We start from the raw sequence: 12,913 nt of genomic DNA, 5'->3' as shown, positions 1-12,913 counted from the left end.
AAAAATTTTACTTTTAAAAGACTCCCTTGGTTATTTCTGATTTTAATATCCCTTAATAGGAAAATATTTTAGATCTAGTTCTTACTACCAATTATTGTAAATACTCCAACATTGAAGGAGATACATACTAATCTTAGCAGCAGAATATTTAAATGTGCACTTAAGCATTTAAGATCGGTACCTTACCTAAACTACCCTTTGTTTTAGAAAGTTTCCCGGTTTGGTTTTGGACCGAATTTTGAGTCCCAGAAAGAGCATTAACAAGGTATTGTAGTTTAGAACTTGAAAGTTAGGTAATAAAAAAATAAGCTTTAATTTTGAATGTGAACAAATTTAGTTTGCAACTAAGTTTAAGAAGCAGTGACAGAAGAGAAAATGAGTACATTTTGAAACATTAAAGTATTTCATCTAGCTTTTTAATTTTGGGGACATGATGAGATTTTAAAATCTCAAGACATTTCTTGTACTTTTATGCAAAAAATAAACTGTAACAAACACATTCTTGCATCAACAACTTATTAATAATTTTGTGAATAGAACCTAAGAGTCTCAATGGGTAGTTATTGGCGAAAAAACACTTGTGTCTGTAGAAATTAACTGAACCATTAGGCCTCATTAACCTCTGGATTTTTCTGAAATCAGGTAATTAATGAAATGGGCTACCTAACGTTTTATGTAGCAGAGGCAGCTTCCATTCTGAAAGTATTGAAAATGAAATTTCATTTTTCTGAAAACTCAGGGTAATAAAAATTATGACTCTCCTTTAAATGACAAAGTGACAAATTCTTAAGAGAGTAACAGCTTCCTCCCCTGCATCCTAAATGCATGTTATGTAAGTGTAGCTGGGGTTTGCATGTTTTCTTTTTAAATGTTCCAGAGGGTTCACACGTTCACATGAGGGATATTTAATCATCACACCACAGTTGGTCAGGGTTGATTGCCATTATAGAAACAGAGCCTTTATCTTTTTAGTTTTAACTTTTATCTTTTAAAAAATCCATCCAGGTTATAGCGTGTGATTAGTAGAAGGTTAAGAACCATTGTGTTCTTTCATGATTGAATTGTTGCAAAACCATATTTCAGTCTCTTCCAGTTTATAGAAAATTGGATTTAAACTGATGAACAAAATTATGGTTGCATTTCTCTTTCATTCAAAGGTCACAGTTTGTCTAGGCAGCAGTTACCAAGTATATCGCCTTAGAACTAAATGATGTCTGAAGCTAGTAGTAGAAACAAAAGTCAGTGTAAATTTTAAAGATTTGAGGAATTAGAAAAGGAAAAGGTAACCCTTACACCTGCTCTTCTTCAATAGCATTAAACCTAATGTTGATCTGGTAGAGCAGTGTAAGAAGGTATCCTGGGATATAATTTTACCTCACAGGGTCTAGCACCAGCTGATTTAGGCATTCATTGTTGATACAAAACTCTAGAGGCATCTAGTTTCAGCATCTCTAAACCATCTTTTCACGTTGTTAACTGTATTTATGTCCATGTTGGAAACGTACAGAAAATGAACCTAACCAAAGAAGCAGAACACTGTTGTTGAGAAGCAGAAGTGGCACAGTGGCTGTTTATTTCATTTGGTGTTTCACTATGTTGGTGACTTCGGTAATGGCATGATGATATTTTTCTGAAGCTGACTTGAATTCCACCAGATGCTTCTCATAACTTTTAATGGCTGCTTGAAGCTGTGTTTTCTCCACTGCTCCCAGGATAGCACGGAAAATCATATCTATGCCAAGGCCAAGAACAGCAACCCCTATACTACCAAGGAGAGACGCGCCAATTTGAGCTAACACGGTGACCAACTTGTTGATTATGCCAGTTGTGACATTTGAGCCCACAAGTTTGACAGCCACTGCACTGGCTGCAGAAGTAGCTTCTCCCAGGATGACTGAAATGACCTTTTGTACTATTGCAATTTTCTCTGTTTCCCTTTCTTTAATATCCTGAAGTTTTCTGTAAAGGGTTGGCTCTAGTTTATCTTTCAGTGCTTCGTCAACCTTTTGCAATTCTTTTTGGATTTCCATCATGGCTTGGATGATGATATCACAGTTTTCCTTGATGGTCCCATCTCTTTTCATCTCAATGGAGGCCAGGCTGCACCGCAAGTGCGTGTTTAAAACCCCAATGAGCTTATTGGTGGCGTTGAAGCTATCAGATAAGCAGTCAAGAAGCTGCTGGTGAAGACGGTTGACTTCTTGCCTTCTCCTTGGGTTATCTGGGTAGAGGAAGTCACTGTGAGCCATATTTCAAATATAACTTCTGAAAAATAAAGTAGTAAATATTCACTAAAACTTTTGAAAAATATCTGTTGTCTGCATACATTTGACCAGGAAATCTTATACTTTATGAATAGAAAAATAGCACTGTGCTGTCTAAGGAATTCCTCAGAAAATTCAACAGGTTCCTCAAAACAATTAGTTTTATGAAACTTAGAGTCAGTGGATGGAAATGTGGGTAACAGAATGCAACCTGTTGGTGCATTAATTAGGGCACTAGCTTTTTGTGGTGGAGAGAAATCCTAGATAGGAAACATTTGTGTTTATCAAGTATCTTATTTGACAAATGTGATTATTTCCAAGTAATATTTAATAGCATTTGACATACTGTGTAGTTAGCCCTTGGTTTCCAGTGCTCCTTAATTTTCCCAAGCCCTAGTCACCTACCAGATTGATTTGTTTAATATTTGGAGTTAAGTTACTAGGGCCAGAAGAATAGTAAGATCTGAGTTTACAGGGCTATTAATATTTGATTTTGCTTGTATACTGTTACTTTATACTATTCAAGTCACTCTGTATGTCCTTACAGGCAATTATTTGGTCTCTAAACGCAGGGGCCATCCAAAGGCAACACAGATATAACATTAGAATCTTTACACAAAATTTTCACAATAAGAGCACATATTCAAAATTATTTAGATTAAAATCTCCCTTGGGGAGAAAGTGTTCATGGTGCCGGACACAGTGTAGTTATGACTACCTCTGTAGTGTCCGTTTGTAAATCTTGTAAGTTATTTAGACTGGTCTGTAGTGCACTTGGGCACTATTAAGTTTAGCTAGAGGGAGGGGCGCCTGGGTGGCTCAGTTGGTTGGGTAACCGACTTCGGCTCAGGTCATGATCTCACAGTTTGTGAGTTCGAGTCCCACATCAGGCTCTGTGCTGACAGCTCAGATCCTGCAGCCTATTTCAGATTCTGTGTCTCCCCCTCTCTCTACCCTTCCCCTGCTCACGCTCTGTGTCTCTCTGTCTTTCAATAATAAATGTTAAAAAAAAAATTAAAAAAAGAGGTTAGCTAGAGAGATGCCTGGGTGCCTCAGCCAGTTAAACGTCTTACTCTTCATTTCGGCTCAGGTCATGATCTCAGTTTGTGATATTGAGCCCTGTGTGGCCTCCACGCTGACAGCATGGGGCCTGCTTGGAATTCTCGTTCTCCTTTTCCCTGCTTTCTCGCTGTCTTTCTCCTCTTTCTCTCTCAAAAAAAAAAAAAAAAAAGAGCTAGCCTCAGTAAGAAGACAATACCATTTCGTGAAGGTAGTAAGGAATGAGTAGCAAGAACGCACCATCAAATAAATAAAATGAATCTGGTAGGAGCCTCCTCGTGTTTGTACTTCTGGTTCAGGGTACTATGTAGAGAAAAAACGAACAGTCACGTTCTGAGTTTATTTGGGTGAAAAAGTTTGAGTCCTGTAAGAACAATGTTACTCCTTATGCATTTGAATAGGCTTACTATGTGCTTGGCCAGTCTATTTTTAGTTTAAAATTCTCTTGGGAGAAAAGAGAAAATGAAATCTGTATGGGGTCTGGCACATTCTGTCTTGAGTAAACAACATCCTGAGGAATTCAGGCTCTATCTATTCTGGGACCGTGGGTCTTGGCCTAGATATGAGGAACCTCACAAGCATGGAATGAAGGAATGGAGATACTTTTTTCTCAAGAAAATAAATATGAAAATAACCTATTCTCCAAGTCATAAAGATATCATTTGAAAATGGAAAGGGGTATACTTTTTAAAAATGGATAGGGAACATAATTATTTATGCTTTCAAATTTAGAAAAAAAATGTCTCAGTACCCCTGATAGCATAAATTACCATGGCAAAAAATTCATTTTTTAAAAAAGTCTATTGATTTATTTGGAGAGAGTAAGAGTGCAAGTGGGGGAGGAGCAGAGAGAAAGGAAGAGAAAGAATCCCAAGCAGACTCCATGCTGCCAGTACAGAGCTGGACGCAGGACTCGAACCCACAATTCTTGAGATCATGACCCGGGCCTAAATCAAGAGTTAGACCCTCAACCAATGGAGCCATCCAGGTGCCCTAGTCAGAAATTCATTTTTATATTTGATTCAGATCCGGCACACCCATGTGTTACACAAATTGCCACAAAACTGTACTTAGAAAATATCTCAAGTTCAATTAAAGAAATGGCTGAGGGTTTATTAAATACTCCCCAAACACACCATTGGGTTGCAAACTGCACTTCAATAACCACGAATCTGGACTTTGATTTCTCTTTTATCTTCTTGAAATTTTCCCTTAAACTTGTTTCTTTTTTTGGCTCTGAGTTTTCAGATATTATCATGAAGTGAAAACTCCAGTTTCTGACTTTGAATTCAGAAGATCATCAACTACATTGCTATTCAGATATTTAGGTGAGAGGAGTCGTTCTTACCCTGAAAAAGCATAAAATATCTCTAGCATCTATCCTATGCCATTATCTGAAGGCATGGCTTCCAGAAAAGGTGTGTGGTCCTATGTATGTAAAGATAAACAAATGGAGAGATGAGTCTTCCTTCTGGGTGGGAGGGTGAATGCTTCCAAGTGGTCAGTTTCTTCCCAGTTAATTCACTGTGTTAGCACAACTTGATGAATGTATCATAAAGTAACAATTAATCAGGATGTTGTTTACCTGAGGAGAATATGTACCAGATCCCACACAGATACAGAGGACTCCATTTTCTCTTTATTTTCTCCCAAGGGTTTAAACAAAACTAAATAGGTGAGGTTTCCTATTTTTCCAGGAAAAGTAATGATGGGAATTTTTCCTCCCTCAGTATTAAAACATGAAAACAATCAGTATTGTACGGGTATAAGAACAGATGAACTCCTGGAACAAAACAGTTCTGAAAACAGACCCTTTTATATATTTGATAAATAATAAACATAGAGTCTCAAGTCGATAGTAATTGAAATTATTATTCTATAAATGTTCCTGGCATAATAGACTAGTTTGGGGAGGTTAAAAATTAATTTTAAAAAGTTAATGTAATATATGTAAAAAATTATAAAGTAGCTAGAAGAAAATGGATAATTTTCAGATGTTGATATGGAGGAGGACTTTATACACTTAAAGCCAAAGTAAAAAGTTACACAAAAATTTGATTAACAAGGATAACCATGTAAAAAGAACTAAAAGCAAACTGGGAAACGTGCAAGAAAAATGAAGTATGAATTTTCAAAGAGTGTTGTAATAAATAAGAAAAACAGTAGTAATCTAATAGCTAAATGAGCAAACAACTTTAAACAAGACAGTAAAAGAATAGTAGCTAATTAATTGATGAAAAAACTTAAATCTTACCTGAAAGACAGTATTTCAATTATATTTTCTTTCTTTTATATACCCAAGGCGTTACACCTGCACTTTTATACCCTTCCTCCCAGTTTCCAGATATCAAGCTATAATTTTGTGCCAGTAACAATTTTGAATAAGAGACACCATGACTTGCTCAGAATTGTTTTTCAAATCTAATCAAAAATGACTTTTATTTTTTCTGAGTTGGGCTTACCTTTCTAGCTCCTTTTCTCTTGGGGAAGGGTGTTGAAAAGGTTCCTCTGGTACTGAATAAGTTCAAGATTATTTTTATCCCAACAGTGAGGTAAACACTAGAGAATTAGGTGGAGGAGAGGTAGGGTTTTAAGGTGAAACTAATGAATTATTTTTGGACACGTGAAATTTGAAGAAGCTGGTGAAGGAAGTAGTTTAATAATTCAGTAACAATTTATCTAATGGACTAGTACCTTACTATGTATAAGAAAGCATGCTAGGCTCTATAAAGCACACAAAAATGAAAAAGTACATGGTCCCTGCTTTTATGGCATTTCCAATCTAGTTAGGTAGTTAAGACATTTAAAAGTACACGTGGAGTTGAAAGTAATGTGTCATTTGAAATTATAGGCTTGGCGCTTGACTTGTGCACATTCAAATTTTATTTTATTTTAATTTTTTTTTTACCAGTTTCTACAAATTATTTATTATATTTTTTTATTTCTATTCTGTTCTAAATATTTATTGTCAAGTTAGCTAACATACAGTGTGCTCTTATTTCAGGAGTAGGTTCCCATGATTCATCACTTACATGCAACCAGTGCTCATCCCAACAAGTGCCCTCCTCAACGCCCATCACCATTTTCCCCTCCCCTCACCCCCCCATCAACCCTCAGTTTGTTCTCTGTATCTAAGAGTCTCCTATGGTTTGCCTCCCTCTCTGTTTGAAACTATTTTTTCCCCTTCCCTTCCCCCATGGTCTTCTGTTAAGTTTCTCAAGTTCCACATATGAGTGAAAACATATGATATCTGTCTTTCAAAGACTGACTTATTTCACTTAGCATAATACCTTCCAGTTCCATCCACGTGGCTGCCAATGGCAGGATTTCATTCTTTCTCACTGCCAAGTAGTATTCCATTGTGTATATAAACCACATCTTCTTTATCACATTCAAATTTTGAGCAACCCACAGGTTAATATATATTAACACTGGGGCCATATGGAAATATTCAGTCATCTAGGAAAGGTTAACGATTTGTACACTTTAAAGCTGTTACTCTTAAATAAGTGTTTGATATTTAGAGGAGAGGTTGTAAACCACATGGAAAAACAGCTGACAATATGCAGCATTTCTACTATTGCCCATGACAATTTAGCTTCGACTCTCAAATTGCTTACTTGACTCAGCAAAACAAAAGCCTTGCAATTAGTTGGAGCCACTCTTCTTCTTTTTCTTTTTTTAAATCTTTATTTATTTTTGAGAGAGACAGAGTGAGACCGGGGGAGGGTCAGAGAGAGAGAGGGAGACACAGAATCTGAAGCAGGCTCCAGGCTCTGAGCTGTCAGCACAGAGCCTGATGCAGGGCTCGAACTCACAGACCATGAGATCATGACCTGAGATGAAGTCAGACACTTAATCGACAGAGCCATCCGGGTGCCTCGGAGCCACCCTTCTTGAAGATCATAGTGTTACTTAGGCATGCCTCAAGTGATGTCTTACCAACAATACACTTCTCTTACCTAAGAAGAGTTCTGGGTCGTATACTTCTTCCTATCTTTATTACAATTTCAGGGATAACCATTTATTTATTTATTTATTTATTTATTTATTTTTAGTTTTTTTTTTTTAGTTTTTTTTTTTTTAACGTTTATTTTTGAGACGGAGAGAGAGCGCGCAAGTGGGGGAGAGACAGAGAAGAGAGCAAGACAGAAGATCTGAAACGCCTCTGCACTGGCAGCACAGAGCCCAATGTGGGGCTCAAACTCACGAATCATGCATGAGATGATGACCTGAGCCAAAGTGGGACACTCAACCGTCTTAGCCACCCGGGCGCCCCAGGGATGACCTTTTAAATATTGACTTTAAAATTCAATCTTTTAAAAATCATTTCAAAGTCATTTTATAAAAGACATTTAAAGATTGGCACCTACAGGTAGCTAAGTGGTATACACTTCATCCAATTCTTACTTATTACCTGCACCTTTTGTGTGGTAAATGTGATTTTTACATTATTTGTTATCACATGATAGTGCTCCCTGTCAATGAAAAAAATTCACTTTATGCAATTAGCATCCACTTTTAACAGCAGAGTTTGTACTGTTGTTTGAGTTATTTTATTGCTGTGGTTCATGAAATAGGTTCGAAAGATTCTGGGGCAGCCTGATAGAGAATTGCTGGCCAGCAGGCGGAGCTCGTGGTCTCTGGCATGCCTATTTTTCCAGAGCCTTTGCTGAAGCAGCTATGATTTCTTGTTGCTATATATGGACTGTGGGTGCATAAAATTTTATTTGATGACAGAGTTCTGTTGCTAAAAGGAAGTTTGGAAATCACAGGTATTTTTGTCTTGGGAAATTGGAATGTGAACAAAGACTAGCTTCAGTGGATTCTTACTGAAATTAACCTTGTCAATTTTGTTGAAATGAGAAGTCAACATTCAAGACAGAAGAGCGTATAAATGGTAGAAATATATTGATTATATCTAAAAGTTAAGATTTATTTAGTGATACTATACAATTGTTTTAGTTTTTTTCAGGGAAGGAACCACCTTACAAAGTGAAAATGTATTGATTATCACATGTTCAAATAAAAAATTCTCAGGATACTTTTGTGAATAATAGTTAAATGTCAAGTGTCACAGAAATTTAAAGAGGGAAATTATATTGAGGTGTTCAGAGGAAGCTTCACGGAGAAACACATGTGATATGTGTTTTGACAGATGGTAGAATTATAATATGAAGAAATTAAAAGATTTGATAAAAAAGTATTTTAAAATATAAAGTCAATAGCACTGATATATAAGCACTTTAAAATAGGAGAAAAACACCCATTAACCTATCTTAATTTTTTTTTTTTGTTATTCCTTTCTAAAGTTTGTTTAAAGGTGCAAGTAGTTTACAAAGTTGCAATAACAGTGTAAATAAAATTGTCATCTTATATTAATTTACCTCAACACTTTCCTTTATTTCTAGTTTTATAATCATATAAAATATTTCATAAGATATCTATCATAATTTAATAAATATCCAATTGTTTCCCTATCATAATATTCTTTAAAAAGTTTTTTTAATGTTTATTTTTGAGACAGAGAGAGACAGCATGAATAGGGGAGGAGCAGAGAGAGAGGGGGACACAGAATCTGAAGCAGGCTCCAGGCTCTAAGCTGTCAGCACAGAGCCCGACGCGGGGCTTGAACTCACGGACCGCGAGATTGTGACCTGAGCCGAAGTCGGACGCTCAACCGACTGAGCCACCCAGGCACCCCTAATCTTTTATTTATTTTTGAGAGAGAGAGAGAGAGAGAAAGAGAGAGAGAGACAGGGTGTGAGCGGGGGAGAAACAGAGAGGGAGACACAGAATCTGAAGCAGGCTTCAGGCTCTGAGCTGTCAGCACAGAGCCCAACGTGGGGCTTGAACTCACGGACCATGAGATCATGACCTGAGCTGAAGTCGGATGCTTAACCGACTGAGCCACCCAGCCACCCCCCCATCATAATATTCTAATGGACATTTTAATACACAGGTTTTTTCCCCGTTTTCAATTATCTGGATTCTTTCCTCAGGATAATTTCCAGAAGAATTTTATAATCCATGGGAAATAAAGTTTTTATTGCTTTTGATAAGTATTGCCAATTGCACTCCAAAAACTTCTACACTACCATCAAAAATAAATTTTTATAGCAGGACACTGTGTATGTTTCAAAGTCAAAGATAGTTCTGTTAAACATTATTAATTTGGGGAGCATGCAGTTAAATTTCAAAAAGAGTTTTTGCTTTTGTAAAAATACATAGTGAATATGTTAATGATAAAATGATATGCTTGATCTCTGAGATTTGCTTCAAAATAATCTGGAAGGGAGAGTGGAGTAGGGTTACAGAGGATATAAAATCAACCTTGTTTTGATAATTTTTGAAGCTACATTATGGGTAAATGGGAGTTTATTTTTTTATTATCTCCACTTCTGTGTATGTTTGAACTTTTTCCACAATAACAATTAAAGAAAAAGATAACTTCTCAGCCTCTAATGTTCAGTCATTTGTGCTCTCTGAGGTTTTGCATTTCTCCAGGCTGTTACTTTTCCTCACTATCCATTTTGGGTCCAGCGATCATGCAAGTTTCACTTATTTGGGAACATGGGAAGAGGGTATAGGTGAAGCCCGAAGCTTATCGGGAGAAAATAACAGCTATTAACTCGCTCTGGGCCTCCTTCTATAAATCAAAACCATGGCCTTTAACTGAAAAAAAAAAATCAGGGGTGCCTGGGTGTCTCAGTTGGTTAAGAGTACAACTTTAGCTTAGGTCATGATCTCACAGTTCGTGAGTTCAAGCCCTGCATCGGGCTCTGTGCTGACCACTCAGAGCCTGGAGCCTGCTTCAGATTCTGTATTTTCCTCTCTCTCTGCCTCTCCCCGGCTCACGCTCTGTCTCTCTCTCAAAGATAAACAAACATTAAAAACAACAACAACAAAAATAAGAAGCTGATCATGGTGTGATGACACTGTTTCCCATGTGAGTTCTAAAAAATATTTCTGACTAGGGAGAGGAGTATCAAGGAGTTATCAAATGCTCAGGTGAGAATCCTCTACTTATGTGCCTTAAGGAATTAAAAAAAAATAGTAGACAATGTTTCTTGCCCTCAAGAAGATGACAGTCAATTTGGAGATACACAGCAAACGCCAATGATATTTAAATGTAACATGAGGGAGCAGAAGCAGTATAAATTAAGTAGTAGTAGATTATACGTTTCTTCTTTTACAGATTCTGAGTGCTTATATTGGTGTTAAAGACAAGAGGAAATGTTACAATCCATGTAAACAGTACACATTCACATAGGTATCATTTCTTCTTTAATCCTAATAGTGATGTCTTTACTGCTTTATCTTCCCCTCTGATTTAATCAGTCATATGAGCTGTTACTTTTTTTTTTTTTTTTTAATCTGGTGTCTTCAGAGAAATAATCACAAGGAAGCTGACATCAGATCCTCTTAAAACAAAGTTGTTTTGTGACTATATTATATTTATGGCTAGGATTCAAGACTGACATGTTGTTTCAGGAACCCTTTAATCCGGAGAAACAGAATATCATATCAATACTAGTAGAAATATCCATATTGCTTACCTTGCTGTGTTCCTGAGTTCAGTAGCCCCAGCTTGTTTAGGAGTATTGCTGAAGGGCTTTTTCATCTGGTTTCATCCGGATGTTTCCGTGGAATGTGATGACTTATAGCCTTTGCTAGTCTCTGCTGGGTCCCTCTGCCTGTCTGGTTTATAGACAATTTCTGCATTCTTTGTTCTCAGAATTCTTCTATTTCCTGTATAATATAAAGTCAGTGTATGTTAAGTAACATAATTAGAAAGACTAGTAAAGTAGTGAGCCATTTAATTTTCTGTTCTTGAATGGACTTCATTGTTGAAGGGCTGTACAACTGAACTAATTCCATTCAGCAGAGAAGATGACTCTGATCGCAGCTCTCAGATTCTGGGATTCTGTCCTGTCCGCTATTCCAGACATCAAGTTTCCTTTAGCTTCTGTTGCATTTATACTTCCATCTGTTGCTGGTGGCTTTGGGTTCTCAAGAGATGTAAATCCAGATACCTGCAGCCAAATGTGGTTTGTGTGTAGAAGTTCTGCTCTTTATCACTGTCTCTCATTGCGTTGGTGAATGTCTTGACAACAGAAAAGCCCGAAAGACCAACCTGACTCCTTTCCCTTAAAGCTTAGATCATGGGGTGCCTGGGTAACTCAGGCCATTAAGCATCTGACTTTAAAAAAATGTTTATTTATATTTGAGAGAGAGAGACAGACAGACAGATGGAGTGTGAGTGGGGCAGAAAGAGACAGAGACAGAATCTGAAGCAGGCTCCAGGCTCTGTGCAGGCTCTGAGCTGTCAGCACAGAGCCTTACACAGGGCTTGAACTCACGAGTGGTGAGATCATCCCCTGAAGTCAGGCGCTTAACCGACTGAGCTACCCACGCACCCCAGTGTCTGACTATTGATTTCAGCTCAGGTCATGATCTCATGGTGACAAGAGATTGAGCTCTGCACGGGGCTCTAAGCTGAAGTGTGGAGTCTGCCTAAGATTCTCTCTTTCCCTCTCCGTATGCCCCTCCCCTACTCATGTGTGCACTCTCTCTCTCTCTCATTAAAAAAAAAATGCTTTGATCAGAGTCTTCTATGCTTCTTCATCTAGATTCTGCCCTAATACCCACTGGTTCCTCTACAGCCGGCAGGGACACCTCAGACGCAGGAAAATCACTCAGTCCCCATATAACTTAATGGAAAAAACACAGGCTTAGAATTGGACCGTCCTGATTTTGTGTACCCCAAGTATCACTTCCTAGCTATGTAGCCCTGGGAAAGTTACTTAATCTAATTTTTTTCATCAGTGTGATTTGAGTATTAGTTAGTAATTTATGGATTGTCATTATGTATTGAGTGAGATAATGCATGTATAATATGGCAAAAACTTATTAAACAGTAGCTATTCTTATTATATTAACAACACTAATTTCTGTTGCTATTGAATGGGTAGAGGATATAGAACCAAATCCAACTAGAAAATGTGTAAAATGTAAAGATGCTGCTCTATAGTTTTAAAGAAGGATTAAGTGGGGTGTTATTTTACTTTTGTCCCAGTGGGTCATTTTGCACTTGACATATCCTAGGGCTTACCATGTACAGGCATGGGGGGAAAAAAGAGAAGAAAGATGTGTAGACAGTGTATTGAAAGTAAGTATGGATGGATAAGTACGATTTCAATAGGTGTGGAGGGGGAAGGAGTGGGAAGAGATAATGCAGGTGGAGGGAGTACTGTGAACAAAGGAGCTAACAAAGTATTGTAGAGCATTTCCAGGGAACAAAATTAATCCACTAGGCTGGTGGCACAGGATCTATATGAGAGCAGTGAAAGGAAGGCAAGTAGTGAAAAATTGAAAACAGTTTGTAGATGACCTCAAATGCCATTCCAGGAAACTGTATTTTATTCTCTAGGCGATACTGAATTATTGAAGGTTTTTTATTAGGAGATAATATGAGGAGGTTTGGATTTCAGGAAGGTTACTTCATATAAAGTGCATTAGTGGGTATAGCCGAGAACGTAACTCCACTGCCCACAGTAACTGGACAAAACATATGTAGCTGAAACACT

The 12,913-nt window shown here is 37.4% G+C and overlaps 3 protein-coding genes across 11 annotated transcripts in view; 2 read left to right on the top strand and 1 right to left on the bottom strand.

The window, feature by feature from the left end:
• The window catches only part of PDE6H (phosphodiesterase 6H), a 179,171-nt gene that overhangs the window by 795 nt on the left and 165,463 nt on the right, over positions 1–12,913 (top strand). The window lies entirely within an intron of this gene.
• CUNH12orf60 (chromosome unknown C12orf60 homolog) overlaps positions 1–12,913 on the top strand; it is a 129,551-nt gene that overhangs the window by 816 nt on the left and 115,822 nt on the right. For 4 of the 8 annotated variants that reach the window (XR_005794550.1, XM_040488832.1, XM_040488831.1 and 1 more), the window contains one exon: positions 208–265. The exons of 2 other annotated variants lie outside the window; for them this stretch is intronic. The gene's annotated coding sequence lies outside the window, so the exon portion shown is untranslated. 2 more of the 8 variants (XM_040488830.1, XM_040488835.1) reach the window with 2 other exon arrangements.
• SMCO3 (single-pass membrane protein with coiled-coil domains 3) lies at positions 890–11,203 on the bottom strand. Of its 2 annotated transcripts, XM_040488837.1 has the most exons (3): positions 10,883–11,203; positions 3,564–3,626; positions 890–2,265 (listed from the first exon to the last, which is right to left on the bottom strand). In XM_040488837.1, the coding sequence occupies exon 3, from the start codon at positions 2,247–2,249 to the stop codon at positions 1,572–1,574; it is 678 nt and encodes a 225-aa protein (XP_040344771.1). In that variant the 5' UTR covers positions 2,250–2,265; positions 3,564–3,626; positions 10,883–11,203; the 3' UTR covers positions 890–1,571. The 2 variants fall into 2 exon arrangements, with proteins under 2 accessions (XP_040344771.1, XP_040344770.1); XM_040488836.1 differs by lacking the exon at positions 3,564–3,626 and having other exon boundaries at positions 10,883–11,196.

The sequence above is a fragment of the Herpailurus yagouaroundi genome, unplaced genomic scaffold, assembly GCF_014898765.1.
Source record: "Herpailurus yagouaroundi ecotype Mexico unplaced genomic scaffold, PumYag 166, whole genome shotgun sequence".
Taxonomy (NCBI): Eukaryota; Metazoa; Chordata; class Mammalia; order Carnivora; family Felidae; genus Herpailurus; species Herpailurus yagouaroundi.
Note: the sequence above shows the minus strand (reverse complement) of the source record. Positions and strands in the feature narration are given on the sequence as shown.

Excerpts from the sequence above, each read along its gene's own strand:
- SMCO3 (XM_040488837.1), bottom strand. The coding sequence starts at position 2,249 with ATGGCTCACAGTGACTTCCTCTACCCAGATAACCCAAGGAGAAGGCAA.